The 22,229-nt window shown below is 45.8% G+C and overlaps 2 protein-coding genes across 2 annotated transcripts in view; one reads left to right on the top strand and one right to left on the bottom strand.

Moving 5' to 3' along the window:
• The window catches only part of LOC122470912 (transmembrane protein 132B-like), a 47,082-nt gene extending 30,745 nt beyond the window's left edge, over positions 1–16,337 (top strand). The window contains exons 3-5 of the mRNA XM_043559160.1: positions 14,314–14,505; positions 14,939–15,003; positions 15,446–16,337. Coding sequence (XP_043415095.1) covers positions 14,314–14,505; positions 14,939–15,003; positions 15,446–16,322 — 1,134 coding nt within the window. The 3' untranslated portion in view covers positions 16,323–16,337. The remainder of the gene's footprint in view (positions 1–14,313; positions 14,506–14,938; positions 15,004–15,445) is intronic.
• Positions 16,338–19,966: 3,629 nt separating this feature from the next.
• On the bottom strand, positions 19,967–20,869 carry LOC122469977 (ribose-phosphate pyrophosphokinase 2-like). Its single transcript, XM_043557171.1, has one exon. The coding sequence runs from the start codon at positions 20,836–20,838 to the stop codon at positions 20,152–20,154; it is 687 nt and encodes a 228-aa protein (XP_043413106.1). The 5' UTR covers positions 20,839–20,869; the 3' UTR covers positions 19,967–20,151.
• Positions 20,870–22,229: the final 1,360 nt, after the last annotated feature.

The raw sequence follows: 22,229 nt of genomic DNA, 5'->3' as shown, positions 1-22,229 counted from the left end.
GGCCTGCTGCCAGGGAGAAAGGAGGAAGTTTTTCTGATCGGTTCATTCACTCATTCATTCATTCATTCATTCATCCACCTGTCTGTCCATCCAACTATCCATTCACCGACCTGTCCATCCATCCATCCATCCATCCATCCATCCATTTTTCCATCCATCCATACACGCATCCATCCAGCCATCCACCTGTTCATACATCCATCCATTTTTCCATCCATCCATCCATCCATCCATCCATCCACCTGTCCATCCATCCATCCATCCATCCATCCATCTATCCAGCCAGCCAGCCACCCATCCATCCACCCGTCCATCCATCCATCCATCCATCCATCTATCCATCCATTTTTCCATCCATCCATCCACCCATCCATCCATCCATCCACCCATCATCCATCCATCCATCCACCCATCCATCCATCCATCCATCCACCCATCCATCCATCATCACTCATATACTCTGTGCCATTCCTTGTCCTGTGTGTGGAGGATATGAAGATGAATTGCATATTTGTGTCCTGCCTCTGACAGGTTTCTGGTCTGCTTTTACTAGATGTTCAGCTAAAACTGAGACGGAGAACTAGGTATCTCAACAGGTGGTGACAGTACACTCTTCAGTGATTTGGGAAATGACTGAAAATGGCCTGGAAGTAGATACAGAGGTTAGGAGGGAGCAGATGGAATCTGATTAGGAAGACAATGAGAAATAAGGCATTCTCAGCACTGAAAAAGCATCTGTTAATTGTTGTTGTTTTCTAATGCCCAATGTGCTTGGGCAAATAGGGAGATACCAGTTTTCTTGAAGCACAGATAGCGGGAGAGGCACTGGGGTGTGTGCAGGAGGACGAGTGTGAAGTTGAGCAAAGGAGTTTGGAGTTTAGCCCCTGGTCAGAGGGGAGCCCCGGGACAATGGCCATTGGGTGATAGAGTTTTTGAAAATGAGCCTCGGAGATAATGAAATTCAGGCAATCGTGTAGGAGGTGGGTAGGAGAGAGGGAAGAGTATTTCGGAAGTTCTCTTGCAAGGAGGGGAACAATCCACTGGAGGGCTTGAGAGGAGACCAGAGAGAAACAGTGGTGACAACTGAGTCGAAGAGCTAGACTCAGAGCAGAAAGAGCTATAATATCCTCGAACCCTCCCTTCCCTCCATCCCATGACCATGACCATGACTGCAAGGTCCTGCCCAACCCCTACACTCCTTGACCCCCTTTGGCTTCCTTTATAGCGTCTGCCTCTAGCTGACCTTCTCCTTCAACTGGTGTATTTGCTTGATATTGTCTGTCTCCCGCAACAGAACGTGATCTTTGTGAGTTCTCACGTGTCTCTGTTGTTCGCATCTGCCCCCATTATCTAGCACAGCATCTGGTCCCTCCAGGGTGTTCAGTAAATATTCACTGAGCTTGTTCATTCACCCACCTATTATTCATGTATCCAGTCACTACTCAATCGTGCATATACCCAGTCATATGTTCAATGCACCACTTAAAGACTGCCTTCTCCAGTTGTTTCATGAAAAAGAACATTCTTAGTGGGTATGTGGGTGTTTGAAAGGAAATAATGTCTAAATCTATAAGCAGAAACTGATAGATACTTCAACTGGTGCTTCTGTGTCACAGTTTAGACCTTGCAATTCACTCCTCAGTGGAGAATTCTTCCTTTTGACAGGCAATCCAAAGAAAGAAGATCTTCTTAAGTATTTTCCTGTGGATGGGTAGAGAAGTCTGGAATGTGACAGCTCGTACTTTGGGTGGAGGGTTTGCTCTCAAAATCATGGCCGCCGAAGATGTCGAAATTGGGATACTCAGACATTGCCGGTGGGAATGTAAATAGGGCCACTGCTTTGGGAAACAGTTTAGCAGATCCTGAAAACATTAAACGTGGAGTTCTCACGTGACCCAGCAATCCCACTTGTAGGCGTATATTGAAGAGACATGAAAATGTAAGTCCTCATAGGCAGAAACTGTTACGTGGATGCTCATGGCAACTTTATTCATAATATCAAAAAAAGGAGAAATAGCCCAAGTGCCCGTTTTCCCCTGGGGGGTGAAACACATGTGGTCTATCCAGATAAGAGGCCATTACTCAGCTGTAGAAAGGAATGAAGCCCTGATCTATGTTACAACGTGAATGAGCTTGAGAACATGATGCTGAGTGAGAGAATCCAGGCACCAAAGGGCACATAGAGCAGGATTCCATTCATATGAAATGTCTAGAGTAGAAAAATTCATAGAAACAGAAAGTAGACTCGTGGTCACCAGGAGCTGGCGGGGGGGAGGGGAGTGAGGAATGAAGCGATGTCTAAGGAGTACGCGGTTTCTTTCGTGGGTGACAAAAATACTCTAACAGTAGATAGCGATTATTGCAAACTGTGAATCTACCAAAACCCATCCACTCGTCCACTTTACAAGGTGAATTTAATGATAGGTGAATTTTATCTTAATTTGTAAAAAGCACGGCTGAATTCTCATGGGCCGTGTAAGCAGGTTCAATGGGAGGAGAGCTATGGAGGTTCTCAAGCCACAGATCCCCTTTCTGTCCGCAAGGGAGAGAGTTGGTGCAGATAACTATGCGGGCAACATCAGGATTATTACTTCAAAAGAGGGAGTTGGATTTATGGAGAAGTATGGATACTAAATTATTTATTTGAAATGCTGCTTGTGTGATTTTTGGCACTAACACAAAAGAGACGAGGCAGCCACGGGAGCCCGGGTGGCTCAGCTGGTTGAGCGTCTGACATCAGCTTGGGTCACGATCTCACAGTTTGTGAGTTTGAGCCCCACGTTGGGCTCACCACTGTCAGTACAGAGCCCGCTTCACATCTTCTGTTCCCCTCTCTCTGTGTCTCTCCTGCTCACCCTCTCACCCTCAAAAATAAATAAAATATCAAAAAGAATTAAAAAAAGACATCGTTGCTGCCGAGAAGCACCTTGGAAGCTCTGTTGTTATTAGGGTTTGAAGAGCCTTCAGAACCTTCTAACGAATTTGGATTTGAATTTGTAGCAAAAATGGGAGAGGTAAGACACGCGTATCACAGCTCCCTAGCTCCTGTCCCAGGAAGACATCACTAATCAGTCCTTGCACGCCTCTCCCCAGAGTCCAAACTCCTTCTCAGGACAAGCCCCCAGCGCCTGTGAGGATCCTCCTAAACTCAAAAATGCGATGAAACCTTTCCTATTTATGGTACAGTCTGTGGGAGCCGGGAGCAGTATCAAATAAGGACTGCAGCATAATGTCCGCGAGGGACACCTTTGTTCCAGATGATTTCATACACTGAAAAAATAACAATAAACCCGCCTCCTTCCCTGGGCGTCGGAGGCATACTGTCAAGGAAAGCATTACGCCCAAGGCTGTAAAATGCCAATTCTTGAGGCAAATACAGTCCCAAGACTTGCTTTGTTTGGCCAGGATCCTTCTTTACAGTTTTCCCGTCAGTGGCCGGTGTTGAAACTTGATAGATTTCGCTCTCTACCTGGATTTCCTGTTTCTTTCGAAAAGCAATCAGGCGCCCTCAAAGAGCAGTGCTAGCACTCCTGCGTGAAAGCAACTCATCCCAGCTGTGGTGGCCGCCTCCCTCGAGTGAAACAGGCTCCTTCCGGTTTGCCTTGTCCCAATACCCCAGGCCCATCACACCCACCCGACGGGCCACTCAGGGCTGTGTTGTGCTGTGTGTGTTGTGTTGTGTCTGCTTACCTAGTCTGAACACTATTTCATGCCACTCCTTTATTTATGAGAATTGATGGGTAAATTACCTTCTTGCCAATTGAAGGCTGCTGTGGATGTACAGGTAATAGGATGATGAGTTTGCTTTGCTTCATTCGTGTAAATCTAGACGTTGGATCACGCAAGGATCGGGTGTCATCTCACCCTGGCGGTGTGGGGGAGGCGGGACTGGAGGTACAGTGGATGTACCACACTACCCAATCAAGATTTGTTGCCATGGATGAGCTCAGTGCTTGCGGACACGACTTTCTTGGGCAGTTCAGAGAGTCTCTCGTAGGCAAGGGTTTCATTAACCTCTATTCGTGGCGGAGGGAACACAAGCGCCATCAATGGTCCCGCGAGGTGATGCCGAGAACATTGCTTGTGCACCCAGAATTTCCCCACGAAGGGCCGGGGCTGGGCTAGATTCTGAATTTCCAGTGCCCTTGAGAACGACTCCGTGAAGAGTGTGAGTGTGGAGGTCCAGCCTTCTCTTGGCCGTGGGGACCACGCCTTGCGTCTGCCGGGCCCTGTCCGCTTGGGACTTTCAAAGTCCCTCTGCCAATGTCTCTTTGTGGAACAGGTGGTCGAGAGGCCACTGCTTGCGTTTACTTCTGTCCTTTTCCTGGGAATCACAGAAATAAACTCTTCCGCTATTGGTACCTTAAGTTCACCATGCGTGATTCTCTGATTTTCCAAGCGCTTTTCCTGATAGACATTACCTAAGTAGCTGTCGTAGAAGTTGGAAAAATTCTGTGGAACTTTCTCTTATTTTTCCCCTTGAAAACCTGTTTATCCTGCCAAAATACCTTATGAATGTGTGTGTGTGTGTGTGTGTGTGTGACTAATTTGCGTGCAAGCCCCGAACATCTAAGCCTTAGCTTCAACATCTGTGCCAATGGAGCCTAATTAACAGCACATCTCCCCAGCAGGCCCAGTGCGCGCAGTCAGAGCGGGCGCAAGAAGCCGGGCACAGCCATATGCTGGGCTCTCACCAGATAAGCACCCCCTAATCCCTTCTGGGGCACTGTTCGATGGATGTGAAGTGCTTGGATCTTTTGCTAAGCTAACAAGCATTGGTGGTGCTTTTAAAATCCCCCGATGCCAAGGGATGAGACGCTAAAGTGAAAGCATCCTACAAATAAGGGTACGCTAAACTTTGTACTGAGCCATAGTCTGGCCTGGGACGCTCTGAAGTTTTAATAAGGAATAATTTTGGGAAGATACGTATCTAGAAATAACAAAACCTTACTGAACGTGTTTTGGGGCAGGGGCACCTGGGGGGCTCAGTCGGCTAAGCATCTGACTCTTGATTTGGGCTCAAGTCATGATCTCACACTTCGTGGGATTGAGCCCTGAGTCGGGCTCTGTGCTGACAGCGCGGAGGCTGCTTGAGATTCTCCCTCTCCCTCTCTCTCTGCCCCTCCCCTGCTTGTGCACGCACATTCTCTTGTTTTCTTTCGCTCTCTCTCTTTGTCAAAATAAATAAATAAACATTAGAAAACAAGACAGTGTTTGGGGACAGAGCTTTTTCCCTAGAGGGAAAAAAACTAACATGTCTTAGCTTTGCCATAGTGATGGCCCATCGGATAGAGCCCAGGACTGTCCTGTGCCATCTAATGGAGCTTGGCTGAGAGAGTTATCAGGGAGTCCTTCTGTGCAGATGTCGTGCGTGTCTCTAATTAAGGTGAACGGTGAACCCTTCTCGTGGTCCTGAGATGAAAACAGCCAGTGAACGTGTCCATCCCCCAGGCCCCCCCGGGAGCTTTAGGGAAATACAATTAAAAACAATATCTTCTGCCAACTCAGAAAACCTCTCCAAACAAAGCAGAGGAGAAGGAGAACAATTTCATTATTGAGTCCGTATTAAACCAGAACGTGACGTGCATCACAGGCAATTTGCTGAGAGATTTGCAAAGGTAGAAATGTTACATTCAAAAAAAAATTTTTTTTAACGTTTATTTATTTTTGAGACAGAGAGAGACAGAGCATGAACGGGGGAGGGTCCGAGAGGGGGAGACACAGAATCTGAAACAGGCTCCAGTCTCTGAGCAGTTAGCACAGAGCCCGACGCGGGGCTCGAACTCACGGACCATGAGATCGTGACCTGAGCCGAAGTCGGATGCTTAACCGACTGAGCCACCCAGGTGCCCCGAAATGTCACCATTTTATACAGCCCAGCAGACATAATCCATTTCATACATGTTCTCATAATAAGTCAATTTTTCTCATTTTAAAATTTCATTGGCTCCCAGAGAACCCTGATTAGTTTACTAATCGCTACATACTGTGTGTATAGTGCTTAGGAGAGTGACTGTCAGACCTGAGGACACGGGCAGGCAGAAGGGACAATGGGCCCAGAGCCCCCTGGTTCAGGTCCCTGCACGAAGCCAGCAATCCTGCCCCCCTCCCCTCCTTGAGAGTTTAGTTGGAAGACCATGGATCAGTCACGAAGTTCTCACTGCACGCTCCTTCTCCTGTGTCCCAACTGGACCCCACTGCTTGACGGAGAAGGGCCGTGGCTCCTTTGTATTTGTGCTGGGCTATTAACCCAAATCGGTTAGGAACACCTGTCTTACGTCCAGGTGTCATGAGCCTGACGTGAGGCTCAATCTCACGAAACCTGAGAACATGACCTGAGCCAAAATCAAGAGTCAGATGCTTCACTGACTGAGCCGCCCGGGCACCCCTTCCCCAAAATACGTCCAATAAGGTCTCGCTCTTTCTAGGTAAGTATCTTCCAAAAATTATTCCTTATCAAAACTCAGCTCAAATCCTGACTCTGTCTCTTGCTGGCTCTGTCCCCTTGGCCAACTGGCCCCTCTTAGCTTCAGTTGGTGCGTTCTGATAGAAAAACCAGGATACTTCATGTTACACAGTTATTGTGGGGATTGAATGCATACAGGACATACTAAGTTCTAAGAACGATGCCCAGTGCACGGACAGCGCTCCACATAGGCTCCTGACTATTAGCCCTTCTCTGATTTCAGGGGTTCCTGGCTTATAAGGCAAACCCAAAAATGTAGGCAAGTGCTCCTTAAGGGGCGTAGACTAACCGTTTTTGCAAACCATGGAAGACATATTAAACAGCCTTTAGGTTTGGATCAAAAATGACCGTTAAAAGTGTTTTTAAGGAGCACCTGGGTGGCTTCGTCAGTTGAGCGTCCGACGCTTGGCTTCAGCTCAAGTCACGATCTCCCGGTTCGTGGGTTCGAGCCCCACCTCGAGCTGTGTGCTGACAGCGTGGAGCCTGCTTGAGATTCTCTCCCTCCCCTTCTCTCTCTGCCCCTCCCCAGCTCATGCATTCTCTCTCTCTGTCTCTCTCGCACTCTCTTGCTTTTTCTCTCAAAATAAATAAACATTAAAAACAGCTTTTATTGATGTATTTTGCATGTCTGCATAGAGATGTGTGCATTTTCCGTGTACGTGTGAGAAACATACCATCCGATTCTGTAGCTTTTCTTCCTTGATATGTTGTCAGGTTGAGGGCAGGGTGGTGAGGGGAGTTACAATGCACGGCCAGGCTTCCTGCCGTTGAGACAGATCGATTCGGTGGCAAACTCAGCGAGGGGCAGGGATGAGCACACAGACTAAACCCTCCCTTCCCTTTTTGAAGACAGCGACATGGTGGGAAGCGTGACGGCGGGCGCCGTGTGAGTCCCGCACCTGCCGCTTCCGGCTCGACGACCCTCGGCCGGCTACTGGTGCTGCCCCGTCCTCGGCTCCCTCTTATGCAACTGGGAAAGGCAACAGCACTCCGGATTATAGTTCTACAATCCAAGAGCTCCGTTTTCTACAACATAAATATGTGTAATGCATGTAAAACGCTTATGTTCTGCAAATGTAACGTGTGCGTGAAATACACGCTAACCCATAAAGCATGCATAGAAATTGTACCTATACTATGTAACATTAAGATACATAATGAATAGATAATGCAAACAAATGCGACATATTTATATGTTGTGTAAATATAAAATATGCATGAAATGCCCAGTGAGCCATTAGACACAAATTATATGCAATTACATACATACTCTGTAGAGTATAATACTAATAATGGGATATATAATGCATCGTTCTATGACATACATACAAATTGTATATAATTACTAGACATATATGCTCTGTATAGCATAATGCTAATAACACACTATACTGTATTGTAGTGTAATATACACAGTATATGTGTATACATACACGTATGTATATATACATAATAATATATTATTAATATTATACTCTACAGAGCATATCTGTATAGTCTTACAGTATATATAGTATATATGTATAGCCATATACTATATTACTATACATAATATATATCACTATATATTACGTTGTGTATTTGTATATATAGTGACTATACATGTATATTAAACATGCACACAGAGTGTCTAACCAGCACAACCCCTCCTGTGACCACCCCAGGTGCTTTGCCCAACCCCCGTCCTGTGACCATCCCGTGCTTTGCCCAGGTGATGAGCTGAATGGCACAGGCACTGTGACCTGGAGTTAGGCTACTCTTGACCGTATGAGGGTAAGTCAGAAGGAGGACCATCTGCTTCCGACCACAGTTGTCCACAGGTGAGTGAAACTTTGGATCAGGGGGGCGACTGCACTGTCTGCCCCCGTCTAGAATCATCCATACCTCTAAGAAGCCCGGCTCCTTGTAATGGCAAATGATATTAGAAACCAAAAGATTCCGGAGAAGTACCAGAAAAGCAATGAGTGGGGTTAGAAAAGTGTGCGGCAAAGGGCAGACATGTTACACGTATGAACACACATGTAAATATCTGTCGTTGCTGGGGCTGGGGAAGGGCAAGTAGAGACCCACGTCTGGGAGACAGTGGAGAGAAGCCAGGGACGCTCCTCTAAGCAGGGACGTGGCCACCCTCCACCTGCAGGGTGGGAGGGAGCGGGTCTCATGATGGTTCAGGAGGCTCTAGCCGGAGGGGGCTGCCCTTGACCTCAGGAAGAACACTGCTGCCTGTAGACAGAACATCTGCAGAAATACCACCTTCCTGGAGACCAATTTCTCTCAGTGAAACTGCCAGGGTGGTGGGTGGGGCAGAACTTCTGGGGAAAAATCATGACCCGACACTCCCTGCTTTTCAGGATGAGAGAAGTTTTCTGTTTTACGCTGGGTTTGCTTTGGCCTTTTCGATGGTCACTAATGGAACATTTAAAAGTCAACTTGTGAATCCTTTCTCAGATCCTGGACTGAACTTAGGTGGCCAGGGACAAACTTGAAACTTGTGGTGAATGCTTTCCATCTGCCCCGTTGATATCAGCAGGTGGGGTCCCTGTCTGCCCTGCAGATTGTTGGGGGGTGGGGTTTACAGGCACACCTCCCCCATGGGAGAGTGGTGATCTACATGGCCTGGGAGAATGGCCCTGGTGGGGAGTATTTACTTATCTATCTATCTATCTATCTATTTATTTATAATTTGGGGGGGGGGGGGTTAAACCCAAATTCCCAAATACCTTGCTCCTGTGGCTGAACCTTTTCCTTAATTATGTTTTGTGTGATCTGGAAAGCATATGTATATATTACATTACAAAAATTTGTTAGGAGGGTAAATCTCCTAAGTTAGGTGTTCTTACCACAATAAATTTAAATTTAAATTTAAATTAAAAAAAATTTTTTTTCAACGTTTATTTATTTTTGGGACAGAGAGAGACAGAGCATGAACGGGGGAGGGGCAGAGAGAGAGGGAGACACAGAATCGGAAACAGGCTCCAGGCTCCGAGCCATCAGCCCAGAGCCCGACGCGGGGCTCGAACTCACGGACCGCGAGATTGTGACCTGGCTGAAGTCGGACGCTTAACCGACCGCGCCACCCAGGCGCCCCTTAAATTTAAATAATTTAAATTTAAATTTAAATTTAAATTTCTGACAGATTGGGTGCCTGGCTTCCCCAGGGAATATAGAGGTTGAGAATAAGTGAGTAAGATTCAAAGGTCGTTTTCCTGGCTGCTCCCCTTTTGCCAGCTGTGGGCCTGCATTGCCTGTACCCAAATACTTGATCAAGAGACACGGGGGCCCACGTTCAAGCAGCGGACTTGGTTGCTAACAAAACCAAGCAAAACAAAAAGGAGCGACATAAATTTGCTTTTATCATAGCTCTTCCGTAGCAGGTGTAGCCGAGTCTATCAAGAGACAGCCAGTATAAACACCCTGGAGGGAGAAAGAAGAAAACTTTCCCAAATATCATTGTAAATAAGTGATTTTTGTTGTTGTTTTGTTTTGACTTCAGAAATAGCTATCAGCTCATGGAATCAAGCGTTTCTGAGGCAATGAATCCCCCAGCATGGGGGCATAATGAGGGAGCCGATAACTGCCTGGGGCTGAGTATCTGATTTTCGAGGCAGAAGAGAAGCTGAAATGAGGAGACGAAGTGCCTATTCTATGGGTAAACAGGAAGTGGATTAGAGAGGAAAGCGTTTATGTCCCATGAAGTCTAACAGCCACTTAAGTGGATGCTATTATTTGACAAGACAGTGTGGGCTGCTAATGGCCGCTTCGCTTCTCTCCCTGCTTGGCAGCCGTGCAGACTGAAATGACAGAAGAGGAGTCCTTCTTAGCGACGGAAGGATGCAGGGCCGTGCACGCTAGGTGGCGGCCGATGTCCCTCTGGGAGACCATGGGCGACCGGAAGTAGGTCCGTGGCTGGAAACCAAGTAAATGTGCGAAGGCATAGCAGTGATGGTGGTCTCTAATGTTGCCCCAGGAGTCGATGCCATGCTGGACGCTGCCTGTGACGTTGTGAATTAGAACAGATCTGTGTTTTGGTCTTTGTGTTTGGTTCCTGGCTCACAGCCCCAAGACCCTTGGGATTTTCTAAGTGATGAGAGCGATTTTGAGCATCTTTTGTTATAGTCGTTGATCTTCTGTCCTAGGCTGAGAGTCATAAAGGCAGAATGGGTGTTTGTTATTCATAACGAACCCCTTTCAACCGCACAGGTTCCCAGCCTCCTATCTCCCGCCTCTCCTGGAGCCCAAGCTGACCTCTGTGAGGTCCCCACTCACACCTGTCCTTGAGACGTTAATAACACCATCTTTAAATTCTATTTTTTAAAATACAATTTATTGGGGCGCCTGGGTGGCTCAGTCGGTTAAGCGTCCGACTTCAGCTCAGGTCACGATCTTGCGGTCCGTGAGTTCGAGCCCCGTGTCAGACTCTGGGCTGATGGCTCAGAGCCTGGAGCCTGCTTCCCATTCTGTGTCTCCCTCTCTCTCTGCCCCTCCCCCGTTCATGCTCTGTCTCTCTCTGTCTCAAAAATAAATAAACGTTGAAAAAAATTAAAATACAATTTATTGTCAAACAGGTTTCCCTGCAACCCAGTGCTCATCCCAACAGGTGCCCTCCTCAATGCCCATCACCCACCCTCTCTTCCCTCCCACCCCCCATCAACCCTCAGTTTATTCTCAGTTTTTAAGAGTCTCTTATGGTCTGACTCTCTCCCTAACTTTTTTTTTCCTTCCCCTCCCCCATGGTCGTAAGTTTCTCAGGATCCACATAAGAGTGCAAACATATGGTATCCGTCTTTCTCTGCCTGACTTATTTCACTTAGCATAATACCCTCCAGTTCCGTCCATGTTGCTGCAAATGGCAGGACTTCATTCTTTCTCATTGCCAAGCCGTATTCCATTGTAAGCTGGCCTCAGGTCAAACAACATGGCATGGTTTGTTCCCCCTCCTGCTACAACCACAGCAGAGGTGGGCACCCCCAATTTCCCAGGTGAGGAAAATGAGGATCAGAGCACGCACATGGCTTGTCTAAGTTAGCGTGGAACAGGGGCTAGTTCTGTTACATTTGGAGCTCAAACTACTGCTTCCCAAACTGCTGCCCATTGGAATCGCCAGGGGCTCTTTGAAATATATGGATGCCTGGCTGCAACCTCAAGACACTCTGGTTACGTTGCTGTGGGCTGAAACTGGGCAGTAGGATCACCCCCAGGCGATTCCACAGTGCAGCAAAGTTCTGGAACTCTTTCTCCGGATGGCTGGATCCTGCACTTGAGCGAAAACGAGCTGGAAGCACGAGATGATGTCTTTGTTTCCTGCGTTCTGAGCATGAAGCCACAATTCTGGCAAAGTTCTGTGCCAGATGCCGGATGGCTGAAGATGTTGTAGGTGAATCTGTGGACACACACGTTTGGCCAGGAGAGAGCCACGTCCTGACATTGACATTTCATGACGACAGTCCCACACTTTCTGGAAAATTGAGGATATTTCAAACATCCCTAATGTGGGTCATGCTCCTCCTGATTTGTATTTAAATTCTAGTTAGTTAGCGTGCAGGGCAATACTGGCTTCAGGAGTAGAATTCAGTGACTCATCACTTACATAAGACATTGTGTTCGTCTCAACAAGCGCCCTCCTTAATACCCATCACTCATCTAGCCCAACCCCCACCTACTTCCCTCCATCAACCTTCAATGTGTTCTCTGTCTTTAAGAGTCTCTTGTGGTTTATTTCCCTCTCTTCTCTCCCCTCCTTCCCATATGTTCATCTGTTTCGTGTCTTAAATTCCACACTAGTGAAATCTTATGGTATTTGTCTTTCTCTGACTGACTTATCTCGCTTGGCATAAAACATTCCAGCTCCAACCACGTCGTTGCAAATAGCAAGATCTCATTCTTTTTGATGGCTGAGTAACACTCCCTTGTATATGTACCGCATCTCCTTTATCCATTCATCCGTCAGTGGACATTTGGGCTCTCTCTATAGTTCGGCTATTGTTGATAGTGCTGCTATCACCATCAGGGTACATGTGCTCCCTCAAATCTGTATTTTTGTATCCTTTGGGTAAATACCCAGTAGTGCGATTGCTGGCTGATAGGATGGTTCTATTTTTAGTTTTTGAAGAACCCCCCATAGTGTTCTAGAGAAACTCTTGAGATCAAATATCTCTCCCTTTCCCCAGTGGATGCTAAGTTAAGACACACTTCATGGAAGCAACCTTCTTTCCCTGGTATTAGCGGCTGTCAACCACAGGACGCTTGGCAAAGTCGGGACACTTTTTTTCGTCACATGCATGTAGAGGTAGCCACGTGTTCCATCACGCTATGCTTTCTCTTTTCTTAGACTATTATTGAAGATGTTTCTTAGTTATTTTAATAGGATGGCTGTGAAGAGATTATGTAGCGGATCATTATCTTTACAAAGTGTTTAAATATTCCGTATCACACCCCAATTTAGGGTTTGCCCAAATGTGATTTTGCAAACGCTGGTTTATTGATACTACATTAGTCTAGGTCTGAAACACTCTGGCTGCAAATTGATGCTTTATGAGGTGAAATGACTTTTTAAGGCCATGACGATTCCTTTTTCCACAGAATTTTCTCAGCAAGCTCAGTGATGCCACAAGGCTCTGCAATTATTGTCTGATAAACATCTAACTACCCAAAGAGAAAGAGAAAGAATGAAATGGGGGAAGAAGGCAAGACGCCATTTCTCTAAATATTTTTAGGAAAAAGATTGTCAAAATGTAACTATTCATTTTGAGGAAAATGTCACATTTTCTGTGCTGTAATGGGCCAACGCCAGCAGGGAGATAATATTCTTTAATTTGGGGGGCATCATCACTAAATGAAATCAAGGTCTTTGGAGAAAATAACTGACTAACCTTGTATAAATCAAAGGAAGTAAAATGTATTTGGTTGATCTATTTATAATTCCTTTTCACCGAGGGGGTTGCAACTGAACATTAAAAAATGTTCTTCTATGCCATAGGCATTTCAGTGAATTGTCCTAGCCCAAGACCATCTGTCTGTCCTAAGATCACCAGGTGCAAATCTGTTGTCTGAAAAAGTCAGGTTTACTGACCTACTGCTCTTGGGGAGACAATACACACAGGAAATGTAGGAAACATTATCAGAAAAAAGAGATAGATTCTGAAAGGAAGCTGGCAAGGGCTGAGGGCAGGCAAGGCTCTAATCAAGCAGAAAGTGGGTAGCTCCAGGCACGCAGGGCTGCCGGCATCAGTCTGGACCGTGCAGCGGACCCAGGGTCCTGCTTGCTAGCGAAACGCAGAACTCACATACGCGGGGAATGATAGGTTCAGAAACCCATTTTCTGAAATCCTGCACTGGAGTTGGAAATCAGACTTGCTTCTCTGCGTCAAAGTGACTTAGGTCCTCCAGGCAAGAGAGGGACTCATCCTGCCTGACGACAGGATTTCAAAGAGCAAAGTTTCTGATAATCCTTGCGTTTAGAGAACAGTGTTTCGCAGGGGTCAAAAAAGATAGCAGTCACCCCCAAAAGGGGTTGTTCTGATACCACAGCTCTATCGTCCCTGGGAGGAATGTTTCCTGCTAATGTGGCAGGTGACTTCACCCGCATCTGTCATCACAGCCGAATAAAGGGAAGGGCAGGGTTTGGCTTTCTTGGGCTGAGCTCGTTCCTAGTTTCCAGAAACTCATTTAGCCCTGAGAACACACTTCAGGGTTTAAAGGATGGCGACAAAGAAACGCCTGAAAATAAGGCAGCCACCTGCTTACAAAGCCCCACTTTCTTTTGCAGGCATTTTACCGGTTTCTTTCCTTTTTTCCCCTCATTAATAATGTGTGGAGCACACACTGGAGCTTGGTCGCTTCCTTTGAAGGTCCTCTCCCCGCTCTCTGACTCCATCCTGGCCGAGAAGACGGTGATCGTCCTGGATGACCGCGTCACCATCGCCGACCTGAGCGTGCAGCTGGTGGCTGGCTTGTCTCTTGCCCTGAAGCCTCACAGAGCGGACAAAAGAGCCATCGTCTCGATGGTGGCTGCCCAGGACGTTCCCCGAGCCCCGCAGCAGGTGGGATCCCAGAGTCCTTTTGTCCCCGGTCGTTTGAGACCACTTCCCTCCCCCGCGTATCTGCAGAGGACATCAGTAGAGCACTTGTGTCTAGGACAGGTCCTTGAAACTCCTTCCTGCTTTCTATGCAGTCTGTCTCATCTCTGAGAAAAGTGTTCAGGACTTTGGATAAATCGTCCACAATTTTACACACTGACCATGTGTCCAAATACCACTTCGCAGCTGGTTATCTGTGATGAGGGGGCAGGGAGCACTACTGATAGACCATAACCTAAGGATCACATGTATTCACTTTTCCAAAATAAGTACTCATCAATACTTGCAAATTCTATTTCTGCTACTTAAACAAGTATGGCTAATGGACACCAGACATCTGTTGGTTTGTAATAATTACGGGCAACTTTAAACCTCTGCTCCGTCTTTAAACTTGTAGCAAATCCAGTTGAATTATATCAAGGTCACTGTGTCTTTCAAGCATGCCCGTCCCCACATGACATCGTTTCTCAGATACTTCAAATGAGCATGCCTTCCTAATAAAGAATGCTTGAAGTGACAGTATCTTGAGCCTGATTAGCTGCACCTGAAATTGATTCCGATGCATCACGTGGTCTTTCAAACTCTTTGGAGACTTCAGAATCAAATTCTGTTACACAACATTCGATACGTTAATATACACAGCACTGCATTCACCACGGTCTACACATTTGCTCCTCACACCCGTACGGTTACAGCCCATTATTTACGCCAGTTTGATGTATGACAGCAACTGATTCAGATTTTAAAACATATTTATTCTTCTCTGCCTTCGTATTGAAAACATCTGTCATAGGAAACCACATGTGTGATTTATAAATCTGTGTACATGTTTACACATTTGAAGCAGATGAATTATAACATAATGCCTTAATTTCATTTTTCTTAGTTGTTGGATTTTGTTCAGTGATGGTTCGGTGACACCCTTAGACATTGATGATCCCAAGGATTTTTCAGTTACTGTGTCATCATTGGATGAAATGGTGGTGTCTGTCCAGGCAAACCTTCAGTCCCAATGGCCGGTTGTGGTTGCACAGGGTGAAGGGCAAGGTCCCTTGATTAAATTAGAGATGATGATTAGCGAACCCTGTCAGAAGACCAAGAGGAAGAGTGTTCTTGCCGTGGGTAAAGGAAACGTCAAGGTCAAATTTGAACCAAATGTTGATGAGCACCTAGGAGGCACCAACGATATCGAGGGCATCAGTCGGGAATACAAAGACCACTTTAGTAATTCCATACAGCGTGAAGGAAACCAGGAGAGAGCGGTTCAGGAGTGGTTCCAACATGGCGCCTCTGTTGGCCAAGAGGAACGTAGCAACAGAAGCACAACCCCACAGTACCCCCTGGAAGGAAAGGATAAGAAGTTGCTCAAGAGTGGCGGTCCAGACACCTTCACAAGCCTCCCCACTCAAGGGAAGTTACCGGAACCCAATAATCCCAATGACCTTACAGTGACCTCAAGGGGGTTAACTGACTTGGAGACCGGCATGTACGCTCTGCTCTGTGTCTTCTGTTTGGCCATTTTGGTCTTAATCAACTGTGTGGCATTTGCTTGGAAATACAGACACAAAAGGTTCGCTGTGAATGAACAAGGCAACATCCCCCATTCCCATGACTGGGTCTGGCTTGGGAATGAAGTAGAACCTCTGGAAAACCCCGTGGACATCACCCTCCCGTTGGAGGAGTGCACAACCATGATAGACAGGGGGCTGCAGTTCGAGGAGAGGAACTTCCTTCTCAACGGCGCCTCCCAGAAGACTTTCCATAGTCAATTACTCTTTTAGAAACATGACTAGGGAAAAATCTAGTCCTCTCTTCAAGATCTGTTTGATTGTCATACAAGTTTCATTACCTGGGACTTGTCACCTCTTTCCATTGACTGAGTATCCATGCTGCAGGTTCGTTTTCTCCACCTACCCTCACATCAGTGTTCAGGGGCAGTGTGTAAATTCATATCCCTACTTTATCTTTTCTAGTTTTCCTTATTTAAAATAGCTTGAATTACACAAGAGGCTTCACTTAATATATGAGTGTCAATAAAAGAGTGCTATTTAATAAGTTTTACATGAAACTTTTTTCCCACATGAATTTTGGGGAAATGTTGCCATCACAAACATGTTTATTGTGTTTCCTCTGGTCATTATAGCTTCATGGGAGAACTAATAGGGGCCCTTCTTGGGTGGGTCCAATCTCTGAAACTACTTCTAGCTCTATTTATGAAGCACTATGAGTATCAATTTTTTTGCACCCAATGTGAAATCTAAAAATAATGTTTCTATGTACAGAAAAGGAATTGTCAAGGAAACAGCTGCAGATGATGCTTGCCATTTGTGTGAATAAAAGTAAAAAGAAATAAATAGATGATATTCCGATTTGACAGTATGTAGATATCCATCTATCTGATGACAAGTGAGATGTTCACAATTATTTTTGTGGTAGAAACAAAACATCCAGGGCATCTGGGAGGTTCAGTCGGTTAAGTGTCCGACTTCAGCTCAGGTCATGATCTCACAGCTCATGAGTTTGAACTTTGTGTCGGGGTCTGTGCTGGCAGTTCAGAGCCTAAAGCTTGCTTGGGATTCTGTGTCTCCCTCTCTCTCTGCCCCTTCCCTGTTCATGTTCTCTCTCTCTCTCTCTCTCTCTCTCGCTCTCTGTCTCTGTCTCTCTTTCTCTTTCTCTCAAAAATAAATAAATACTTTAAAAAAATTCAAACATCCACAGGATGCACAGTGGAGGGAGGAACGTAACTGGCCTGGGTGCGAACACACATGCACACACAAACACACATACAAATCACAAAAGGAAATGGCAATTCTAAGATTGAGCTGTTGTTAGGGAAAACACAGTGGCTGTAAATCAGTGGCAAAGAAGAAAGAAATCGCATAGCTTACAAAATATTGATTCTTGCATAACTTATAAAAGAAAGAAATTGCATAACTTATAAAATATTGATTCTTGCATAACTTATAAAATAGAAAATGTTACTGGATAAACCACAGGAATGGTCAGAAGCAAAAATATTCAGGGTAAGAAGATTAAGTACAATTTTTTAATACTTATTTTGAGAGAGAGAGAGAGCGGGTGAGAGAAAGGGAGGGACAGAGAGAGAGAGGGAAAGAGAGAATTCTAAGCAGGCTCCACACTGTCAGCACAGAGCCTGAAGCAGGGCTCGAATTCAGGAACCATGAGATCATGACCTGAGCTGAGATCAAGTGTCAGATGCTTAACCAACTGAGCCACCCAGGTGCACCAAGTTCAATTTGATTAAGATGGAATAGCTGTTGAGTTGGACTTTGGGCTGGAATAGCCCTTCAGAGTCTCTGCTAAGCCATTTTACTTACTTTACTTTTTTCCCTCAGAAAAAAGCTTTTTTGAAGGTATAATAAAAAAATTTTAAAGTAGTAGCATGATTTTATTGATGTGGTTTAGTACAGTGCTGGACAATCTTAAAATCCTATATTCTAAACAAATTCAAGCACCGCACATGATATATTCTTGAACGTAGTTGACATCTAACAAAGGCAAGTTCTAATATGAGCATCCGTAAGTTGAATAATATAATTTAAGTTGGAAGATAGGCAGCTTTGGTATTTCTGAATTTCTCTGGCTCCCCTTTTGGCTGGATATATGGGAGTCCAGCCCCGTTCAGCAGAGTTGGACAGAACCAATCTACTGGGCTCATGCATTCGTCACTTCAATTCATCATCACTTCAATTCATCATCACTTCAATTCATCATCACTTCAATGTTTCCAGGCAAGCAGCAAGGGATACCCAAGTTCTGGGATCGGGCCACTCCTGAGGTCACCTTCATCATCCTTCTTGAAGTGAAACCATCGAACAGTTAAGGACTACATTGCCACTGTGTATGGCCAAGACTAGCCTAATCAGTTAATGTACCACAAGTACTTGAAAACAAAAAGTGAGGCTAAATGAGAGAAACAAACAGTTCACGATAACGACTATGCAGATTTTTTTTATGTGAAGATTTTGAAACTAGTTTTAGATCTTAGAGTCCACCTTAAGGTGAAATGAGTACCTTTAAATCAACTTTTTTGCAGTCACGTCGACATGTCTACACTAGTATGCCTAGGCTGTCTACTCACGTGCACACATGACTACATTTTCAGTTGCCTGTGCGTAGAAATTCCCAGAAAGAGCTAGCACTCATTTATTGAAGCTAAGAGTCACATACATCGAAACAGGCTCTTTCCAGATCTCAAGTCAACTCTTCCTAGATAGAGCCAGTCCATATCGTAGGGCTGATGCTAACAGGCTGTAATACCACTGTTTTCTCAGAAGCCTTTTAAAGGTACAGCACAACGCAATGACCAAAATGATCCTTTTAAATCTCGGCCTCTGCTGTAGTGAAGTCTGAAAGCTTAAAGATTGTGGTTCAAGTCTGTTAATGACTTAAAGATTGGATTTTGCCACCAGCAGAATCTAGAGCAGAGGGTCTCCTCTCTTCGAGTTTTGAGATTGAGCAGAGGGAGAGACTGTTACTGTAACCAGGGCTTTGTCTCTGAGGCAGATTCTCCTCTTTTGGGGCTGAAAAATTCAGGTGGTTGTGCACCAAGGTGCATCTAACAAAACTCACAACATCCTCCAAGAGGCACCTGCCACCGCGTTAACATGATCTTAATAGAGCAATTAATGCTTACTTATTTATGCTTTTCTCGTCAGCCTTACCGACATTGTTCATTTAACAGTTTTAGTTAAAATAATCAGTTGACTGGGAGACTGGCTACTTTTGATTACAGAAGGCGAAGGCATAGGAAATTAAAATGGAGGATGGAATGTTCAAATATGCATTTGGTGGCTGTCACAAAAGTTCACCTTTTTATTATGTTAAAAACAAAATAACAATCAGACTAGTACGTTTGAGGGGGCTTAGGGGAGGCTGTGCTTTGGTGGAAACCCACAACATGAAATTCTTGGGAAAAAGGCAACGTAAAAGCTAGAGCTAAAACCAGGCCGTAAAATAAGACAGCGGGACGGGAGCCACTCAAAGAGCTGTCCCCCCGGGATGGCCAGAGCACAGCGTGAGGGCCACCAGTCCGCTCACCGGGTCTATCTCGACACTCTCTCAATCAGATCTGTTGCCGAACACAAATTTTGGAATTTCAGAACGTGACACTGCAGGTAAGTGACAGTTGTAACATGTTTTTCAGAAGTGGCAATAACAAAAAAGACACCAAACTACATTGCCTCTGATATGGCTAATGTTTATCAGACGGTAAACGTGTCCGTGGCCATCTTAAGCCACATAAAATTTGGTCACATTAAGCACAATAACCCCAATGGTTCATTTGACATCTGGTTACTTAAAAAAAAAATCAAAATTCAGGGTATTATAAATTTTCTAAGATTCACTCCGAAATAAAAGGCTAATTCTGCATACAGAGTTTTAACCCAAATGTCCATAGACATTATCATTATTTACACAGAAGGTTTCAATCTGAAGTCACCTTTGGCAACCTCAAAATATATAAACTATGAACTTCCACAGTGGAATTATATGTACTTGAAAATTGTGGCCTCAAAATACCCACGTCCGGGATCTATAGCGACCATGGCTGAACAGGTAAGACACAGATTCAGCGTTGCGTGTTCTTCAGATCACCTCTGCCAAGATCATCGAGATATCAATAACCTGAATCTGGGGACAGTGTCTCATTTTGTCCTCCTGTGGAATGGTGTTTGTGACCACAACGGCCTTAAAGGCGACATTATTTATTCTGGAAATAGCTGGCCCAGAGAAGTTCCCGTGTGTGAGGACAGCATAAACTTCGGTGGCTCCAGCTGAGAGTAGCTTGTCCGCGGCATGGCAGATGGTGCCACACGTGTCAGCCATGTCGTCCACGAGGATGACCACATGGTCCTTCACATCGCCCACCAGAACCATCCGGTCCACTTTGTTTGCTTTCTTCCTCTCTTTGTGAATCAGGGCAAATTCCACATTCAGCCTGTCCGCAATTGAGGTGACCCTCTTGGCTCCCCCGACGTCAGGTGAAACTATGATACAATGGTCCCACTCGGCAGTGTTCTCCCGGATCCACTGCAGGACCACGGGCTCTGCGTACAAATTATCCACCGGGATGTCAGAGAATCCCTGGATGTGAGAGGCGTGCAGGTCCATGGTGATGATGTGATCTGCCCCAGCCACTGACAGCATATTGGCCGCAAGTTTCGCAGAAATCGGAGCGCGGCTCTTGTCCTTTTTGTCTTGTTGGGCATACGGAAAACACAGGATCACGGCAGTCACCCTGGAAGGCGACGCGACCTTACAGGCATTGTTCATGATGAGAAGCTCCAGGAGGTTGTCGTTGACTTCCCCACAGCCACTCTGGTTGATAGAGACATCTTCACCCCTCACAAGCTCTCACCGATCTCGACGCTGGTCTCCTGGTTGCTGAACTTCTCAGTGACCACCTTGCCCAGCTCCAGGCCCAGGCGGCCGGCCACGCCCTGGGACAGGTCCTGGTGGGAGCTGCCACTGAGGAGTACGATGTTGGGAATGGCGGAGGCAGCGGTGGCATTGGAGGCCGCGATGTGAGCGGGAAGGCGCGGCTCGAAGGTATAATAAAAATTTTAATTTTTCTTACTCTCAATTGATGTTAGCAGAGAAAAATCTGTTCAAAATAATAGTAGCAAGAATGTACCCAATTCTGTACGTGCACATATAAGGCAAATGAATGGCACCAATGGTACGAGGGGCAGGAGACAGGAATTCAGATTTTTATTTTATTATTTTTTTATTGTGTATTTATTTTATTTTATTTTATTTATTTATTTTTAATTTTTTTTCAACGTTTTTATTTATTTTGGGGACAGAGAGAGACAGAGCATGAACGGGGGAGGGGCAGAGAGAGAGGGAGACACAGAATCGGAAACAGGCTCCAGGCTCCGAGCCATCAGCCCAGAGCCCGACGCGGGGCTCGAACTCACGGACCGCGAGATCATGACCAGAGCTGAAGTCGGACGCTTAACCGACTGCGCCACCCAGGCGCCCTGATTGTGTATTTATTTTAGAGAGAGAGAGAGCATGAGCAGGGAAGGGGCAGAGAGAGAGGGAGACACAGAATCTGAAGCAGGCTCCAGGCTCCGAGCCGTCTGCACAGAGCCCGACGCGGGGCTCGAACCCACGAACCGCGAGATCCTGACCTGAGCCAAAGTTGGGTGCTTAACCGACTGAGCTACTCAGGCACCCCAGGAATTCAGACTTTTAAATACTTTACTTTTAAGCTAAATCTTTAATGCTGTCTTTCTTTCAAAGACAGATCTTAAGCAGAAATAACAAACTAGCATCCTAAATTTCTGGGTCTGTCCATTGGCACCTCATTATTATTCTATAATTTCAAATTATTTTGTCATACCAATTTTAATGTGAAAAAAAGGAGGTCAGGCCAGCACCCAGTGGAAAACGACCACTCCCAAAGCGTGAACTGTGTGATTCTGACCCTGTCTCCCAGATGCAACTTCCTGATCGTAGGAGTGGTTTTCTCCCCGCCTTTGCTCTCTTATCCGTGTGAGGGACGTCTCATCCCATTGGGAGTCAGTGGGTAGAACCTTCTGTTCTGGCGGTGCTCATGGCCAGCTCACGTGACATCACAGGTAGACTTGCGTATCTGAAGACCAAGTCTAAGAGATGCAACTTTCAGGAACAGGGGTAGGAAGGTCCTACAGACTGGT

The sequence above is a fragment of the Prionailurus bengalensis genome, chromosome D3, assembly GCF_016509475.1.
Source record: "Prionailurus bengalensis isolate Pbe53 chromosome D3, Fcat_Pben_1.1_paternal_pri, whole genome shotgun sequence".
Lineage (NCBI taxonomy): Eukaryota > Metazoa > Chordata > Mammalia > Carnivora > Felidae > Prionailurus > Prionailurus bengalensis.
This window is presented reverse-complemented; position numbering and strand designations above follow the sequence as displayed.